At 45.6% G+C, this 14,293-nt stretch overlaps 1 protein-coding gene and 1 long non-coding RNA gene across 2 annotated transcripts in view; one reads left to right on the top strand and one right to left on the bottom strand.

Moving 5' to 3' along the window:
- Positions 1-13,357, top strand: part of DNAH6 (dynein axonemal heavy chain 6) — a 215,350-nt gene extending 201,993 nt beyond the window's left edge. Inside the window, exons 73-77 of the mRNA XM_039217619.1 lie at positions 3,400-3,585; positions 4,100-4,172; positions 4,867-5,018; positions 9,011-9,233; positions 13,086-13,357. Coding sequence (XP_039073550.1) covers positions 3,400-3,585; positions 4,100-4,172; positions 4,867-5,018; positions 9,011-9,233; positions 13,086-13,189 — 738 coding nt within the window. The 3' untranslated portion in view covers positions 13,190-13,357. The remainder of the gene's footprint in view (positions 1-3,399; positions 3,586-4,099; positions 4,173-4,866; positions 5,019-9,010; positions 9,234-13,085) is intronic.
- LOC120220498 lies at positions 80-3,212 on the bottom strand. Its single transcript, XR_005525591.1, has 2 exons — positions 625-3,212; positions 80-419 (listed from the first exon to the last, which is right to left on the bottom strand). It is a non-coding gene; the product is annotated as an uncharacterized LOC120220498 (long non-coding RNA).
- Positions 13,358-14,293: the final 936 nt, after the last annotated feature.

Below are 14,293 nucleotides of genomic sequence, written 5' to 3'. Positions count from 1 at the left end.
TCTGACCCTCCCCTGCTCACGCTGTCTCTCTCTCTCTCCTAGAAATAAATAAAACATTTAAAAAAAATTAAAAAAAAAAAAAATTGAACTTAACCCTCCTCCAAATAGTCTGTTCCCTTTCTCTAACAATGCCTCATCAGTATGTGACATTATGGACCCCCAGTCTCATCATCCTAACTCATGCCCTTAGAATTAGCAGACTCTAGACCTTTCATCAAGGACCTAAGCACTGAATTCAGAGAGATTCAGAGCTTGGTCTGGATGTCTAGTTTGCATGTAGTAACAGTCTTTATGAAGACTCTGAAAACAGAGTTTCTGCAAGTGTGAGCCACAAAATGCCTGAGTTAGAATCTGCTGTGCTGTGTGTAGATCCCCAATTCCACTCCAGACCTCCTGCGTTCAAATCCCTTGAGAAATTCCTGGGATTATGAATTTTTTTTTATGTTTTTGTTTTTGTTTTTTAATATTTTTATTTATTTCTAGGAGAGAGAGAGAGACAGTGTGAGCAGGGGAGGGTCAGAGAGAGAGGGAGATACAGACTCTGAAACAGGCTCCAGGCTCTGAGCTGGCAGTCAGCACAGAGCCCGACGCGGGGCTCGAACCCACGAACCGTGAGATCATGACCTGGGATTATGAATTTTAAATAAACTCCTGCAGATGATTTCACTGCAACTAAAATTTGAGAACAACTATTTGGGCCTTGGCCTTATGCTCAGGAATTCTTTCTGGATGACCTTGCATGTATAATGATGACTGAAGGCCTCCCTGGTTTCTCTGTGCATAACTCTGATAAGGGAAACACACAAACTATTAGAGACCAAATATTGAGCATTAACTGGAATAGTTTTGCAGCCAAGCAAGGACCAAATACCTAGCACAAAGTCAAGGCTCAGTGAGGAGATTGGGGAGGACAACTGGGACAAATCTTTTAAAGCCAAACAGTCTCCTCATTAGAAAAGCAGTCTCCCAGTGTTGCGCATTGGCTAGCAATACTTAGGCTTGTGGGTTAGGCGGGCCCTGGGTCAGCTGAATGTGCAAGGTGCCCACCTCGGGACTATGGTATCTAGTCAGCTACATACCAGTGTCAGCAGGCCAGGTAGCTAGGTCAGGGGTTAGCACCTCCTGTACAGAATGAGCCAGGACAGAGATGAGGCTGCTGTGAAGCCCTCCAAATACAATGGCCAAAACAAGATAAGAATTCACTTCCCTCTCTGCTAATAGCCCAGAGGACGTTCTAAAGGGCAGGTAGTTAATCTTGCTTTGTGAGCTCTCTAGGGATCCCAGCTGGAGGGCTGGCTCTTTCAGCCTCAACAGGGAGCTTGTACCTCTGGGCCCAAGGTGGCTGCTCCTATAGTTCCCTTTTGCCAGCCAGTGGGACAGGGGAAAGAGAGGGCTGAGAGAAAGCAGGCTCCTCATAAGAATGTGGCCCAGAAGTTGCATACATCATTTTTTCTTGTACCCCTTTAGCCAAAATTTGGTCACATGGCCATACCCCAGGTGCAAGTGTGGCTGGGAAATACAGTCTCTATATGGGATTGCTAAATCCCATTGGTGCCCAGCTAAAACTAAGAAGTACTATTGTTCAGAGACAGACATGAACCCTGCTCATGTCTTGCCTTTTCCACATCATGACCTTCCACTTACTTGATGATAAACAAATCCTACTGTCACTTCCTCCAAAAAGTCTTCCTGACACACCAGCCTATCCTTCCCCCATCAGATAACTTAGGTGCCCTCCTCAGGGCTCCATCATTTCAGGTGTCTGTGTCTATCACTATACTCACCAAATTACCTGGTAATTACCCCCTCAATGGGGATGGCTCCCCCGTTAGACAACGAACTTCTTAAATAGAAGGAAACTAGTTATATTAGTCATCTTTGTTCCCCTAGTCCCTGACACATACTAAATCTTCAAGAATCTTTGAATGTACGAGTGAAAGAGTGTGACTCTCAGGTGTCCTTGTGGTCACTACTTCTGGTCAAATGTTACTGTGTGCCAATAATGAAGGACCCCACCTACAGGAAGGAGGAGAGGGAAGAGTCCTAGAAGCAGCAGCCTGCAAGGCAAGCAGGAATCACAGATCTGAGGGAGGGGTGGTGCCCCCCTCCATCCTGACCTCTGCCCAGCCTAATCCCTCCCTCTCTGGAACCTTCTGTAAGTCGTCTCTGTGAGTCTTCTGCCACCTTTTTCCATTTTCGGCGTCTAAGGTAGAATACTGTTTCAGCCCTGGCTGAGGGCCTCCTTGCTCTACAAGGCTACAAATCGTTCCTCAGATCATATGGGCAAATCAGATTAAAACCTTCTTACCACTGCATCTCATGAACAGAGATGGGGAGGTGGGGAATAACTCTATGAAGGAATGAAGGCTGACATATTGCCCATCTCTAGAACTATGTGCATATGGTCCTGGCCCTTGTTTTGTTTTTGAATCAACATAAATTTGGCCTCTAACATTTTTCTATAATATTTTCCCAGTATACAGCACTGGTTTACACAAAACCGGAACCCATCCAGACCGTACCGATCTATATGCCCCGCCTTCATCTTTAGCCAAGTAACAAATATTACCCTGTACTTCCCAGGGCTCCTGGTAGCCCAGCATCTCCTGGGACTACTGCCTGCCTCTGTCTTTTGTTGTGGGGAGCAGAGGGTAAGGGGCATGTCTTAAGGAAGTGTTTCCAGAACAAGGAAACTCCGGTACTAGCTAAAAGACTGGTCTCATCTAAGAATCTCCCATCTCTGCTGCAACTTCAGAGGCCATGGGCAGCCCCTGGGCAGAAACAGCCAGTGATATGAGGCAGTTCCCACTACCACCCCCATCATTCCCAAATAACTCTCAGGCCCATTTTTCCTTCAGCCTGGAGGAGAGCTACTCAATGGTATTTCCTGAAACCCCTTCTCTAGGCTTCAGGGGATATTTCTCCTCCTTCCCTCTTTCCACTTAATTGGATTCTGCTATTTACAGTCTGAACCATCCCCAACCCCCAGGTGTTACACCCCTATGGTCACCTGTTGTAGAAATGGATGAAAGATTGAAGAGTCTGGCCCAACAGACAGTGGGCAGAAAGGATGGAGCCCGGCAAGCGGGACCTTCAGCCCAAGGCAGTACCTGCTGCCACAAATGAGTGGCACTCTCACTAGACAATTATATCTGTGGGGGCGACTGCGTGGCTCAGTCAGTTAGGCATCCAACTTCTGCTCCGGTCATGATGTCACAGTACATGAGGTGGAGCCCCGCATCGGGCTCTGTGCTGACAGCTCAGAGCCTGGAGCCTGCTTTGGATTCTTTGTCTCCATCTCTCTCTGCCCCTCCCCCGCTCATGCTCTGTCTCTCTCAAAAATAAACATAAAAGAAAATTATATCTGAGACAGGCACCTTCCCATTATTGTGCTTTCAGACATCTATGGAGACACTCAGCAAAGCTATTGCTGGCCTTGTGGTAATGTCTGAGGAAATGGAGAAGGTGTACAACAGTTTCCTCAACAACCAAGTTCCCGCTCTGTGGTCCACCACAGCCTACCCGTCCCTGAAGCCACTAGGATCATGGGTCAAAGACCTTATCCTGAGGACTGCGTTTGTGGACGTAAGAAAATTCACTTCTTTGGGTTTGATGAACACAGTAGGCCTTAAGGTCCTTAGGAAGCCCTAGCTAACTGAAATATTAACAAATCTTGAGGGATCACCTGAGCCCTAAGAAATAGAAACTTCCAGAATGGCATCAGTTTGAAAGTCATGCTCATTAAAAGGTAAGGGCCCTTGGCCCTTATGCCCGTATCCCGCTTTAATTCCAGTCCAACTCTGGAGTTTCAGATCTTGTTCGTGGGATCCCACTGTGAGGTACAGAACCAATCTGACATGGGTCCGGACTGCTAGGTGTGGCCTTGCTGCGGTCTTCCCTCTTCCACACCCCCTACAGTAACCAGGTTCTGGATTTATGGTCAGGCTATTGGGCGAGGAAGGGGGACAGACAGGCAGGAGAATGAGGCTGGTGGCTAAGATTCTGTCTCCTGAGAGGCCCTCCGAAGTATGATTTTGACTTAAATGACAAACTCCACTTCAGAAGAACAATACATTATGGTGTGACATTTCTCCTTTAGTTGTGGCTCAAAAGAGGGCAGCCTAAGTCCTTCTGGATCTCCGGTTTCTTCTTTCCTCAAGGATTTCTAACAGGTAAGGACCAGTGCTTTCCCGAGAAAAGTCCCACCAAAGATCATGATTTGTTACATGCTGGGTTTCTAAGAACTAGGGGATTACTAGTTATAGGGCAGTTCACCAAGGCCCTGCTCGTTCTCACTTGCTGGGGAAAAGGCTGGCAGGAATCACAGACGCTCCCCAACAATCTAACCCCTGCCCCTCTCGGGCTGTGCAAGTTCAAGCACCACTGGTGCTGTGAACACCCACGGCACGCCCCAGTTCCCCACGTGACCCATGCTGGACGGCGCCGCCTACTCTCCACCTGCCCCAGCCCCACCTCAGAGCAGCTTCCTTCCCTCTAAAAACATTCCTGTCAACCTTCTATCGGCCCTCAAGGACTCCAGCTGGAGGACCCAGCCCTAATCTGTCTCATTCTGAATCCTTCAGATCTCCTTCACTGGCTTATCCGCCTCACTGGCAGAACTGTGCACTTGAACCGTGGCCTTCTTCCCTCTCTTCCCAGCTGTGCCATGGCCCCACCCCACCCAAGATTACCACAGGCTTCCTGCCTGATGAGCTAATTCAGAATAAGGTGTTAATGGTTGGGACTTCTCAACGGAGAGGAAGCTCTCAGAATGCTAGTGTGGCCTGGCTGAGGCAAGCAGAGGCCACGTTTGAGAAGTGGCAATGTTATTTGGAGAACCCAGCTTTCTGGTTTTCATTTTCATAGGAACGCTTCAAAATCATGCTCGGAAATACAATTTGCCTATAGATGAGCTGAGTTTCAAGTACAACATGATTCCTATCTATCGGGATCAAGCTACAGTCATAGAAGCTGCCAAGACAGTGCAATTTGGACAAGAATTGCCCATGGACTTGGAGGTACTGTTCCCTGACTAGTTACAGCAAAGCAGCTCTGTCTCACTGCCATTCAATATCTCAGCCAACCTCCCCTACCTACTCCCCCACTGCCTCCCACATCCAGGAGCATGAGAGGCAGGACAAGGCTCTCACCCCTCGGACAAACTCCCCAATCTGCACTGACTTGACAGGAACTGCCTAAAGAGATGTTTTTTAAAGTAAAACTGTTTATTTCTTTAGATACCTACAGCAACTCTTTCTTATGGAGAAAGAGGTTAAATATAACATCTTTAACAAGATGTTAAAAACGAGGTTTCAGAATCAGGCAGGCCTGAGTTTAAATTCTGACTTTCCGCCTTTGCAGCTGCGTGTGCTAGAATGATGACTAACACGTCTGCATCTCAGTGTTCTCATCTGTAAAGTGGGGCCAATGCCACCAAACTCAGAGCTGCAATGCAGTGTAAATGAACGAGCACATAATGCTCCCACAATAAACAACTATTATTATAGGCTGGACTTATTTGCCATTCACTCAATTGCCTCCTAGAGGAACTGATATACTAACTTCATACATTATATAACCATAAATACATGGCGTAACTAATAAGGATGCACTAAGGAAGCAGTTTAAACTCTTTGCTTACATAGTTTCCTTCTTCTAGAGCAGAAGTTCTCCAAATGTGGTTCCAAAACCAGGAGCACTGGCATCACCTGGGAACTTACTAGAAATGAAAATTCCAAGGACCTGTTCCAGATCTACTGAATCAGAAACTCCAGGCTGAGACCCAAAAATCTGTACTGTAACAAGTCCTACATGGGGTTCTTAGCCCACTAAATTTTGAGAACCACTGCTCTAGAATATCAGTGATTCTCAACCTTAACTGCAGGTCAGAATCACCAGTGGAGCTTTAAAAAAAAAAAAAAAAAAAAAAACAATGCCCATGGGGGCACCTGGGAGGCTCAGTCTGACTCAAGAGTGTCTGACTCTTTTGATTTTGGCTCAGGTCATGATCCCAGGGTCATGGCATTGAGCTCCGTACTGAGCTCTGTGCTGGATGTGGAGCTGGCTGGGGATGCTCTCCCTCTCCCTCCCTCGGTCCCTCCCCCCCTCATAAAGTTTTTTAAAAATCCAATGCCCAGACTACATCCCACTTACATCAGAATCTCCCCCAATATCATTAGGCATCATTACTTTCCAAAGTTCCCTGGTGACTCCAGTGTCCCGCCAGGGATGAGAACGATAGCTGCCAATCTGAGCCGCCCAGCTTCCATGTGCTGAGGTGCAAAGGGGCATGCAGCTCTGCCTCAGCATGCCTGTCCACACGGGGGGGGGGGGGGGGGGGGGGCTCAGAAACGTAACTTTCTAGGCTGCCACAAAATCAAAGATCTGCTCCAGACTGCTTTTCCCAAGACAGTGTTCACTCACAAATCAGTGTAGTCGTGGTGAATGGCTTTACTGAATATTCCTTAGAGTATCCTGGCATTAGTTAGTAGAAATTGCTCCTGCGTATTTCCATCGGTATCCACTCCACTCAGACCTGACTGATCTCTTTCCTCTCACTAGCAAAAACTTACAAAGACCAAATTGATCCCATATTCACGGCTTACTTTGTGAAGTACTATAATATCCCATGCCTCTTAATTGCCTCTGTCTTAAAATAACAATAAAAAAGCTCCCATTTTTAAGAACATTTGTTTAACATGAAAATACTTTTGGGGAGGGGCGCCTGGGTGGCTTGGTCAGTTAGGCTCAGGTCATGATGTCACGGTTCATGGGTTTGAGCCCCACTTCGGGCTCTGTGCTGACAGCTAGCTCAGCCTGGAGCCTGTCTCTGGATTCTATGTTTCCCTCTCTCTCTGACCCTCCCCTGTTCATGCTGTCTCTATCTCTCTCTCAGAAATAAATAAATAAATATTTTTTTAAAAAAAATTTTAATAAAATAAAAATAAAATACTTTTGGGGGCACAGGGCAGCTCAGTCAATTAAGCGGCAACTTTGGCTCGGGTCATTATCTCAGTTTGGTTCGTGAGTTTGAGCCCCTCGACGGGCTCTGTGCTAACAGCTCGAAGCCTAAAGCCTGCTTCAGATTCTGTGTCTCCCTCTCTCTGTCCCTCCCCCCTTGCACTCTGTCTCTGTCTTTCTCTCTCAAAAATAAACATAGAAAAAAATTTTTTTAATCTTTTTTAAAATACTTTTTTTTAAGTTTACTTATTTTGAGAACAAGCAGGGGAGGGGCAGAGAGAGAATCCCAAGCAGGCTCCACACTGTCAGCACAGAGCCCAATGTGGGGCTCAGTCTCACCATGAGATCATAACCTGAGCCAAAATCAAGAGTCAGCAGCCTGACTGGGCCACCCAGGCACCCCACAAAATACTTTTTAAAGAGAAAATAAATTTAGAGTTGCACTCATTATTTAGAGACCCTTCTTATCCAGGAGGGTGTCCTGGGCCCATCTCTGGAATAATTGAGGCTGCAGGAAAGCAGAACACCCCCACACACACATAAAAGCCCCCACCAAAGCCTTCCAGGATGCTGGCCCTGCTCTGTACCTGCCACATTTCTTACATGCCACGTAAGGCTGACTCTGACAGACAGAAGTTTACATTGACCACGAGGGCCCCTGTCCCTCCACCTTGCCCCAATCCGTACCACATCTCCGCTCGGGTCACGTGCACTGCGCCCTGACAATGCCTCAGCATTCCTTCTGCCTTCTGTGGAGACATCAGACTGTATAGTTGGCCCACCTCCTGGTATTCCCAGCAAACGTCTGCGAGAGACTGTGCTCAGACAGCTTTAGTTCTTTTACAAACAAGCAGGGCCACTGTCAGCCCATTTGCCACCTTTGTCCAGTTTAGGAAAAGACATTCCCTCTGGCTGGGTGCCCACAGGGGCCCCACACACGGTCTGGCAAGGGGACAGCAGGTTGGTTTCCAGCCTCCACTAAGGCGAACCTGCACAAATGTGCACTGCAGCCCCCAAAAGAGCCCCCAAAACCTGCCACCCCCCACCTAGCCGAGAGACAAGGCTTGGAACACAGGAACGTAAAGACCAGCCAGAAAGAGCTTGCCATCCTTTCAATCTCTATAAAAATATACTACCTATGTTCATACAGCATGGCCATCTGCCTGCAGGTACACGGCGCCAATTCACCAAAAGAAAATGGCTCCACAAGTGGCCAAATTCACTGTCTGAGAAAGGCTGACACGGAAGCCCACACCTGGCAGAACTTGTACACCAGTGGTGGCCTCCAATCCCGGGACACCAAGTGCCAAGGTTCTTCTCTGTCTCTCTCCCGCTTCAATAGAAACATTAAAAATTTAGCATCATTTCTAAAAATAAAAAAGGAACCTTCCATAGTCTGTAACAGTCCATACTCTGCAGGTATTAAGACACATATGTAATCTGTCTTTAGGAGGGCACCCAGATCCTTGAAAGCCCTTGCTAAAAAGAACATGATAATCACAACCCTCCTATCCCATCTGCGTCCCATGAGAAGGAGGAAGTCATAACACCGTATCAGAGAGTCTGAAGCCATAAATGGTATACCCTGTTAGAGAACCTGGTGGAGTGTGGAAAGTTTGAGATTTGGTGTCAAACAGAGAAGCAAGTTATTTTACCTTTCTGAGCCTCAGTATTCTCCTCACTAAAATGTAATAACAGCTGGGCACCTGGGTGGCTCAGTCAGTTTAAGGGTCCAACTTCAGCTCAGGTCATAATCTCATGGTTCATGAGTTCAAGCCCCGCACCGGGCTCAGAGCCTGGAACCTGCTTCGGATTCTGTGTCTCCCTCTCTCTCTGCCCCTCCCCCACTCATGCTCAGCCCCTCTGTCTCTCAAAAATGAATAAACATTAAAAAAGATTTTTTAATAAAAAATTAAAATAAAATGTAGTAAAAGCAATCTCTAGAGTGGTTCTTAGAAGTAACTGGTGAGGCTGAGGGACTCAGGAAATGGCCCACAACAGCTAACCCCCTCCTCCTCTTCTCACCTTTAAACTTCTGGTTATCTTCCAGTTGCCCTCTCTGGAGGACGGTGTTCTTGTTCATGGAATGTTCATGGATGCTTCTCGATGGGACAATGTGGAGATGGTGATAGAAGATGCACTGCCCGGACAGATGAATCCAATGCTGCCTGTGGTGCATTTTGAACCTCAACAGAATTATGTGCCAAACCCAACACTTTACCATTCCCCACTTTATAAAACAGGGGCCCGGGCAGGAACACTCTCAACCACAGGTAAGGATACGCTAAGATGGGGGCAAGGCGGGGCGGGGGAGAGGGGAGGGGAAGATGACAAAATACAATCTTACAAAGTCCAAACACAAAGCCATAATGTGCAAGGGGAGATCTTAAACCAATTAGCAAGGCTGAAAATGAGGCCACTTATAACATATTAATTTATAAAGTTTATGTTTTCTTTTCCTTTTAACACCGAGTATGGACTGACATTATTAAATGAATATTTTCTACTAATCTAATAAGAAAATAGAGCTTATTAAGCAGTGACTTCTAATTTCAAAATGATGGACTGAGTAGACACGAAAATTTCTCACCAAAGCCACTAACACTCATCATAGAAAACAGATTTAAAACAAAATGCCATGTTGCAAAAAGGGAAATCTGAGTGGGCCTGAAACTAGGATGCAGCCCTGACAAAAGGAACCAGGTAGAAAGAAAGCGGCATCAACAGGTAAGGCTGAAGAACTGAACGTGCACAGCTAGAGTGAGCAAAGAATGAGCTGAGGAAACCCCTCCAAATCTAGAACAAGGCAATTTTAAAAAAAGGTGGGGAGGATACTGTGAAAGGAGCCAAATTTTCCAATATTTATCTAGTAGGCAATCTGTTAGGAGAAGTAGAGTGAAAGAGGTATAATATTTGAAAAAAATGCCTGATAATTTCCCAAAACTGAACAAACACTTGAGTCTTCCAATCACAAGATCTCACAACATGGCAGGTATGATTTTTTTTAAAGCAAAAAACAAATAATTAAATTTGAAAGATATATCAAAGTGACCCTTAACAGTATCAGAGATAAAAAGAAAATCCTCAAAGCAAAGATTGAAAATATATTAATACAATGGGCTAAAATTCCCAAGAATGAGAATCAGATTGACATCAGACATCTCTCTCTTTATCCACACAGTACACATAAAAGATAATAGACAAACATCTTCAAAGGCTGGGGGAAAATAACTTTGAATCAGAACTGCAAATGCAACCAAATTTATCATCCAAAAGGGAAGATGTAATAAAGATCTCTTTGGACATCCAATGGCTCTAAATCACCGCTGGCCCTCTATCTAAAAGACAGACACACACACACACACACGCACACGCACGCACACGCACACGCACACATACACACACTCTTAATAGTTTAACCATAAAAATGATTTTTTTTTTTAATTTTTTTTTAACTTTTTTTTTTTTTTTATTTCTAGGAGAGAGAGAGACAGTGTGAGCAGGGGAGGGTCAGAGAGAGAGGGAGTCACAGACTGAAATAGGCTCCAGGCTCTGAGCTGGCAGTCAGCACAGAGCCCGACGCGGGGCTCGAACCCACGAACCGCGAGATCATGACCCAAGCGAAAGTCGGACGCTTAACCGACTAAGCCACCCAGGCGCCCCAAAAATGATTTTAATAATAACTTGAAACTAACTTTCCAGATGAGAGAAATATGGGAGAGGAGACAGGGTAGAAAGAACTAAAAAAATTTCTCATTTGAATAGAGAATACAGATACTGATAAATATTTTCTAATAAAACCTTCAATTAAAGTACATTCTTAAAGAGTAACATACAGAATAGAACTACAACGGACACCCATCACGTCTCAATCTCCCACTCCCCTGACAAATCTAAAAACATCTTAAGAGGTATTTTTAAAATTAATGGCATGAACAAGTTTTTATGTGGGCATAAGCTTTTATTTATCTTAGATAAATATCTAGGAGCAGAATGACTGGATCATGTGGTAAGTGCATGTTTAACTTTTTAAGAAACAGCCAAACTGTTTTAAAAGCAGCCACATCACTTAACGTTCCTGCCAGCAGTGTGGAAGAGCTCGTCTCCACTCCTACCGCTTAGGATGATCAGTCCTTTTCATTTTAATGACAGCTAGCTAGACAGATAGACGGTAGAATATGTGGTATCTTCTTGGGGTTTTGCTTTGTAGTTCTCTAATGACTAATGACATTCGCCATCTTTTCTGGCACTTATTTATATCTTCTTTGATGAACTGTCTATTCAAGTCTTTTACCCATTTTTTGAGTCATTTGTCTTATTACTAGCTAAAATTCCAACAGAAATTATCCTTTTGGCAAGAGGAACCAAGAAAAGGTAGTAGTTAAGATGATGCTGTACTGACACAAGACTCAACAAATAGATCAAATACAGTGGCTACAGAGCCCAGAAACGCACTCTGTGTATGTGGGAACTTGGCGTATAATGGCAGCATCATTTAAAATTCGTGAGGAAGAGACAAATTATTCCACAAATAGTGCTGAGACACCCAAACTTAGACCCTATCTCCTACTACCAAGAAAAGTAAATCACAGATGGATTCTTTACACTTAATCATCACTAGATTGATTGACTGATTGATTGATTGGTTTTTGAAAGAGACAGAGAGCGTGTGCACACATATGAGTTGGGCAGAAGGGCAGAGGAACAGAGAGAGAGAGAGAGAGAGAGAGAATCTTAAGCAGGGTAAGCAGGCTCCACGCTCAGCACAGAGCCCGATGTGGGGCTTGATCCCACAACGCTGACATCATGACCTGAGTGGAAACCAGAAGTTGGATGCTCAACCAACTAAGCCAGCCACCCAGGCACCCCTCAGCACCAAGCTTTAAAATTATTATTAACCCTAATATAATAAAGGCTCTAAGTAATAATTATCAACATCTGCTAACACGCCAAAAAAGATAATCAGACATAAAGTGCTTCCTGATATAAGTACACACCACCTATTCAAGTATTCTTGCCTGAAAAACTCAAACCTGAATATGATCACATCTCTAGATCTAACCACCCCCTTTACAGGAATAGAGAAACATATTTAAGATCACCACAGGGATGCTGTCAGCAAAGTCCAGACTCTGGGAAACTTCATGGGACAAATAGCCTAGTTATTTCAATAATTACCAGGGGGTGGCAAAAGGAACAGAGGGGTAACCTACCAACCGAAAGAGATTTAAGAGACACATCAGTATTGCAAGGCATGGATCTTATTTGAATCCTGAATCAAACTAATGCAACACACACACACACACGTATGCACACATACACACATGCATGCACACATACACACATGCATATATGTATGTATGTATACGTGTGTGTGTTCATATATGCATGTGTGCGTGCATGTGTGTGTGTGTGTGGCATTTGTACTAGAAAATGTCAATCAAGTCCCTGCCAAGGCATCGTGGCAGGGCAGGGCATATGAAAGGTAAGGAAAGGGGAGATACAGGCATTCTCTGCTGGGGACACCATCACCTTTCCCCAGCTTCTACACAGATGGGGTCTGCTGTGAACGCAATGTCATCTTGAAAGCAGAACTCTCTTCTTATCATACTGGTCCTGGCCCCTCACACAGGCCCACAGTAAAAAAAAAAAAAAAGTGACCTCTTACTTTAGATGTCCCAGAGCTAAAAACAAAATATCTGCTATTGCACTTAGTCATTTCAGGAGCCATGGTGCCTAACTTTAGGGTGGAACAGTGTAATGGATGGATGGACGGACAGATGGACAAATGAATGGATGTTCAACCTACCAACTGCATCCTGAGTCCCACTAAAAGCCCAGGGCTGAATCTATTCCAGTGTTCCCTCAGTCAGACTGCAGAGAATTTGAAACATACTTCACAAGGTTATGCAAAGTCAAAGCTGGACAGGTCCTAAAGGATCATTTGTTCTATCATCATTTCATTTTATAGAGTATAAAACTGAAATATGTAGAGGACTATTTACCCATTATCTATAGAGGCTGAGTCAGGTCTGAAACCAGAGTCTTGACTCCCAGTACGGTGCTCTTTGCATCAAAGGGTTATTCTTTAAGTAATAAGCCTTTGTCTTTGTGTCCTTACCTAGGTCATTCCACCAACTTTGTGGTAACTGTGCTCTTACCCTCCAACCGGTCCAAAGATTACTGGATTGCCAAGGGATCAGCTTTGCTCTGCCAGCTAAATGAGTGAAAAGTCGCCACCTCTTGCTAAAAAAGAACGAGGCCAGAGATCTTTCCCGATGGGGGACAAAGGTCTGTTTAACATATGTGAGCAAAACAGCTTTACTTCTGATCTGACTTAAGGCTGGTTAGTGTGGCTTTTCTTGTCTAACCTAAAATAAAGTGTCTGAGTGTTTCACTGTGTTGGTAATTCGAGCTCTGATGTGAACGCAGTGGGTTCAGCACTCACCTCTTAAACCTGCTCCCCCTCCCCCATGCCAGAGCCAGGCAGCTTCCCATCAGTAACTTGGAGGGAGTAAGGAGAGGGCCTGGGCAGAGTCAGAACTCACCAATTCCTCACCCAGATGGACTTCCTTCCTCTTCACACTGCTATAAAAGGCCCCTTGTACATTTCTGTCACATGGCCCCAGATGCTTCTGTTCCTAGACCAGATTTAAGGCTCAGATCCCAACACATGGGAAGCAGATGAGCAAGTGAGCTGGACAAGATCTTGACCCCATGGTGCCAATTCACCCCTCTAGGGCCCATCCCGCTATCCTCAGAGGAGCCTGCTGTGCTTCACAAAAGTGTAGGTTGGTCCTGCCCAAGTACAGAATTTCCCCTTCCGCGTTGGACGAACCTGTGTAAAAAGCATCCAAGTCCTTCCCGGGCACACCTGAGCCCCTGCCACCTCAAAAGCAGAGGTTGCTGGGCCAGTACTGAGGTGCAGCAGTCACCGTGCCAAGCCGTCTTGTGTCAGCCAAGCCAACCAGCGTCTGTTTGCCTCCTCGGCCACATGTGGGTCAAGAAGCTGGGACTCACCCAGCTAGCAGGTGGGCCTCTGGATAAAGACACATCAGCCCCTTCCAGAAATGTGGAAGAACTGAATCGGGCCCAGTAATCCTACCTTCCCCTTCTACCTCTGCCTCCATTCCCGTATCTACCAAAGCTAAGAGCAGGCTCAAGTCGCAGGGCAGGAACCGCGACTCTTGGCGTTCGGAGCAGGAACAGGTGCTTACTAAGCCGTGGGACGGGAACGGCTGCAGCTGCAGGAGTCAGAGGCTGACGTCTGGCACCACAGCAGCTGTATTCCCAGGTCAGAAAGCTGTAGGAAACTGAGCCAACCTCAGGGCTC

This window comes from Hyaena hyaena, unplaced genomic scaffold (assembly GCF_003009895.1).
Source record: "Hyaena hyaena isolate Hyena2069 unplaced genomic scaffold, ASM300989v1 scaffold_699, whole genome shotgun sequence".
Taxonomy (NCBI): domain Eukaryota; kingdom Metazoa; phylum Chordata; class Mammalia; order Carnivora; family Hyaenidae; genus Hyaena; species Hyaena hyaena.
The sequence above is the reverse complement of the archived record's forward strand: the minus strand, read 5'-3'. Positions and strand labels throughout refer to the sequence as shown.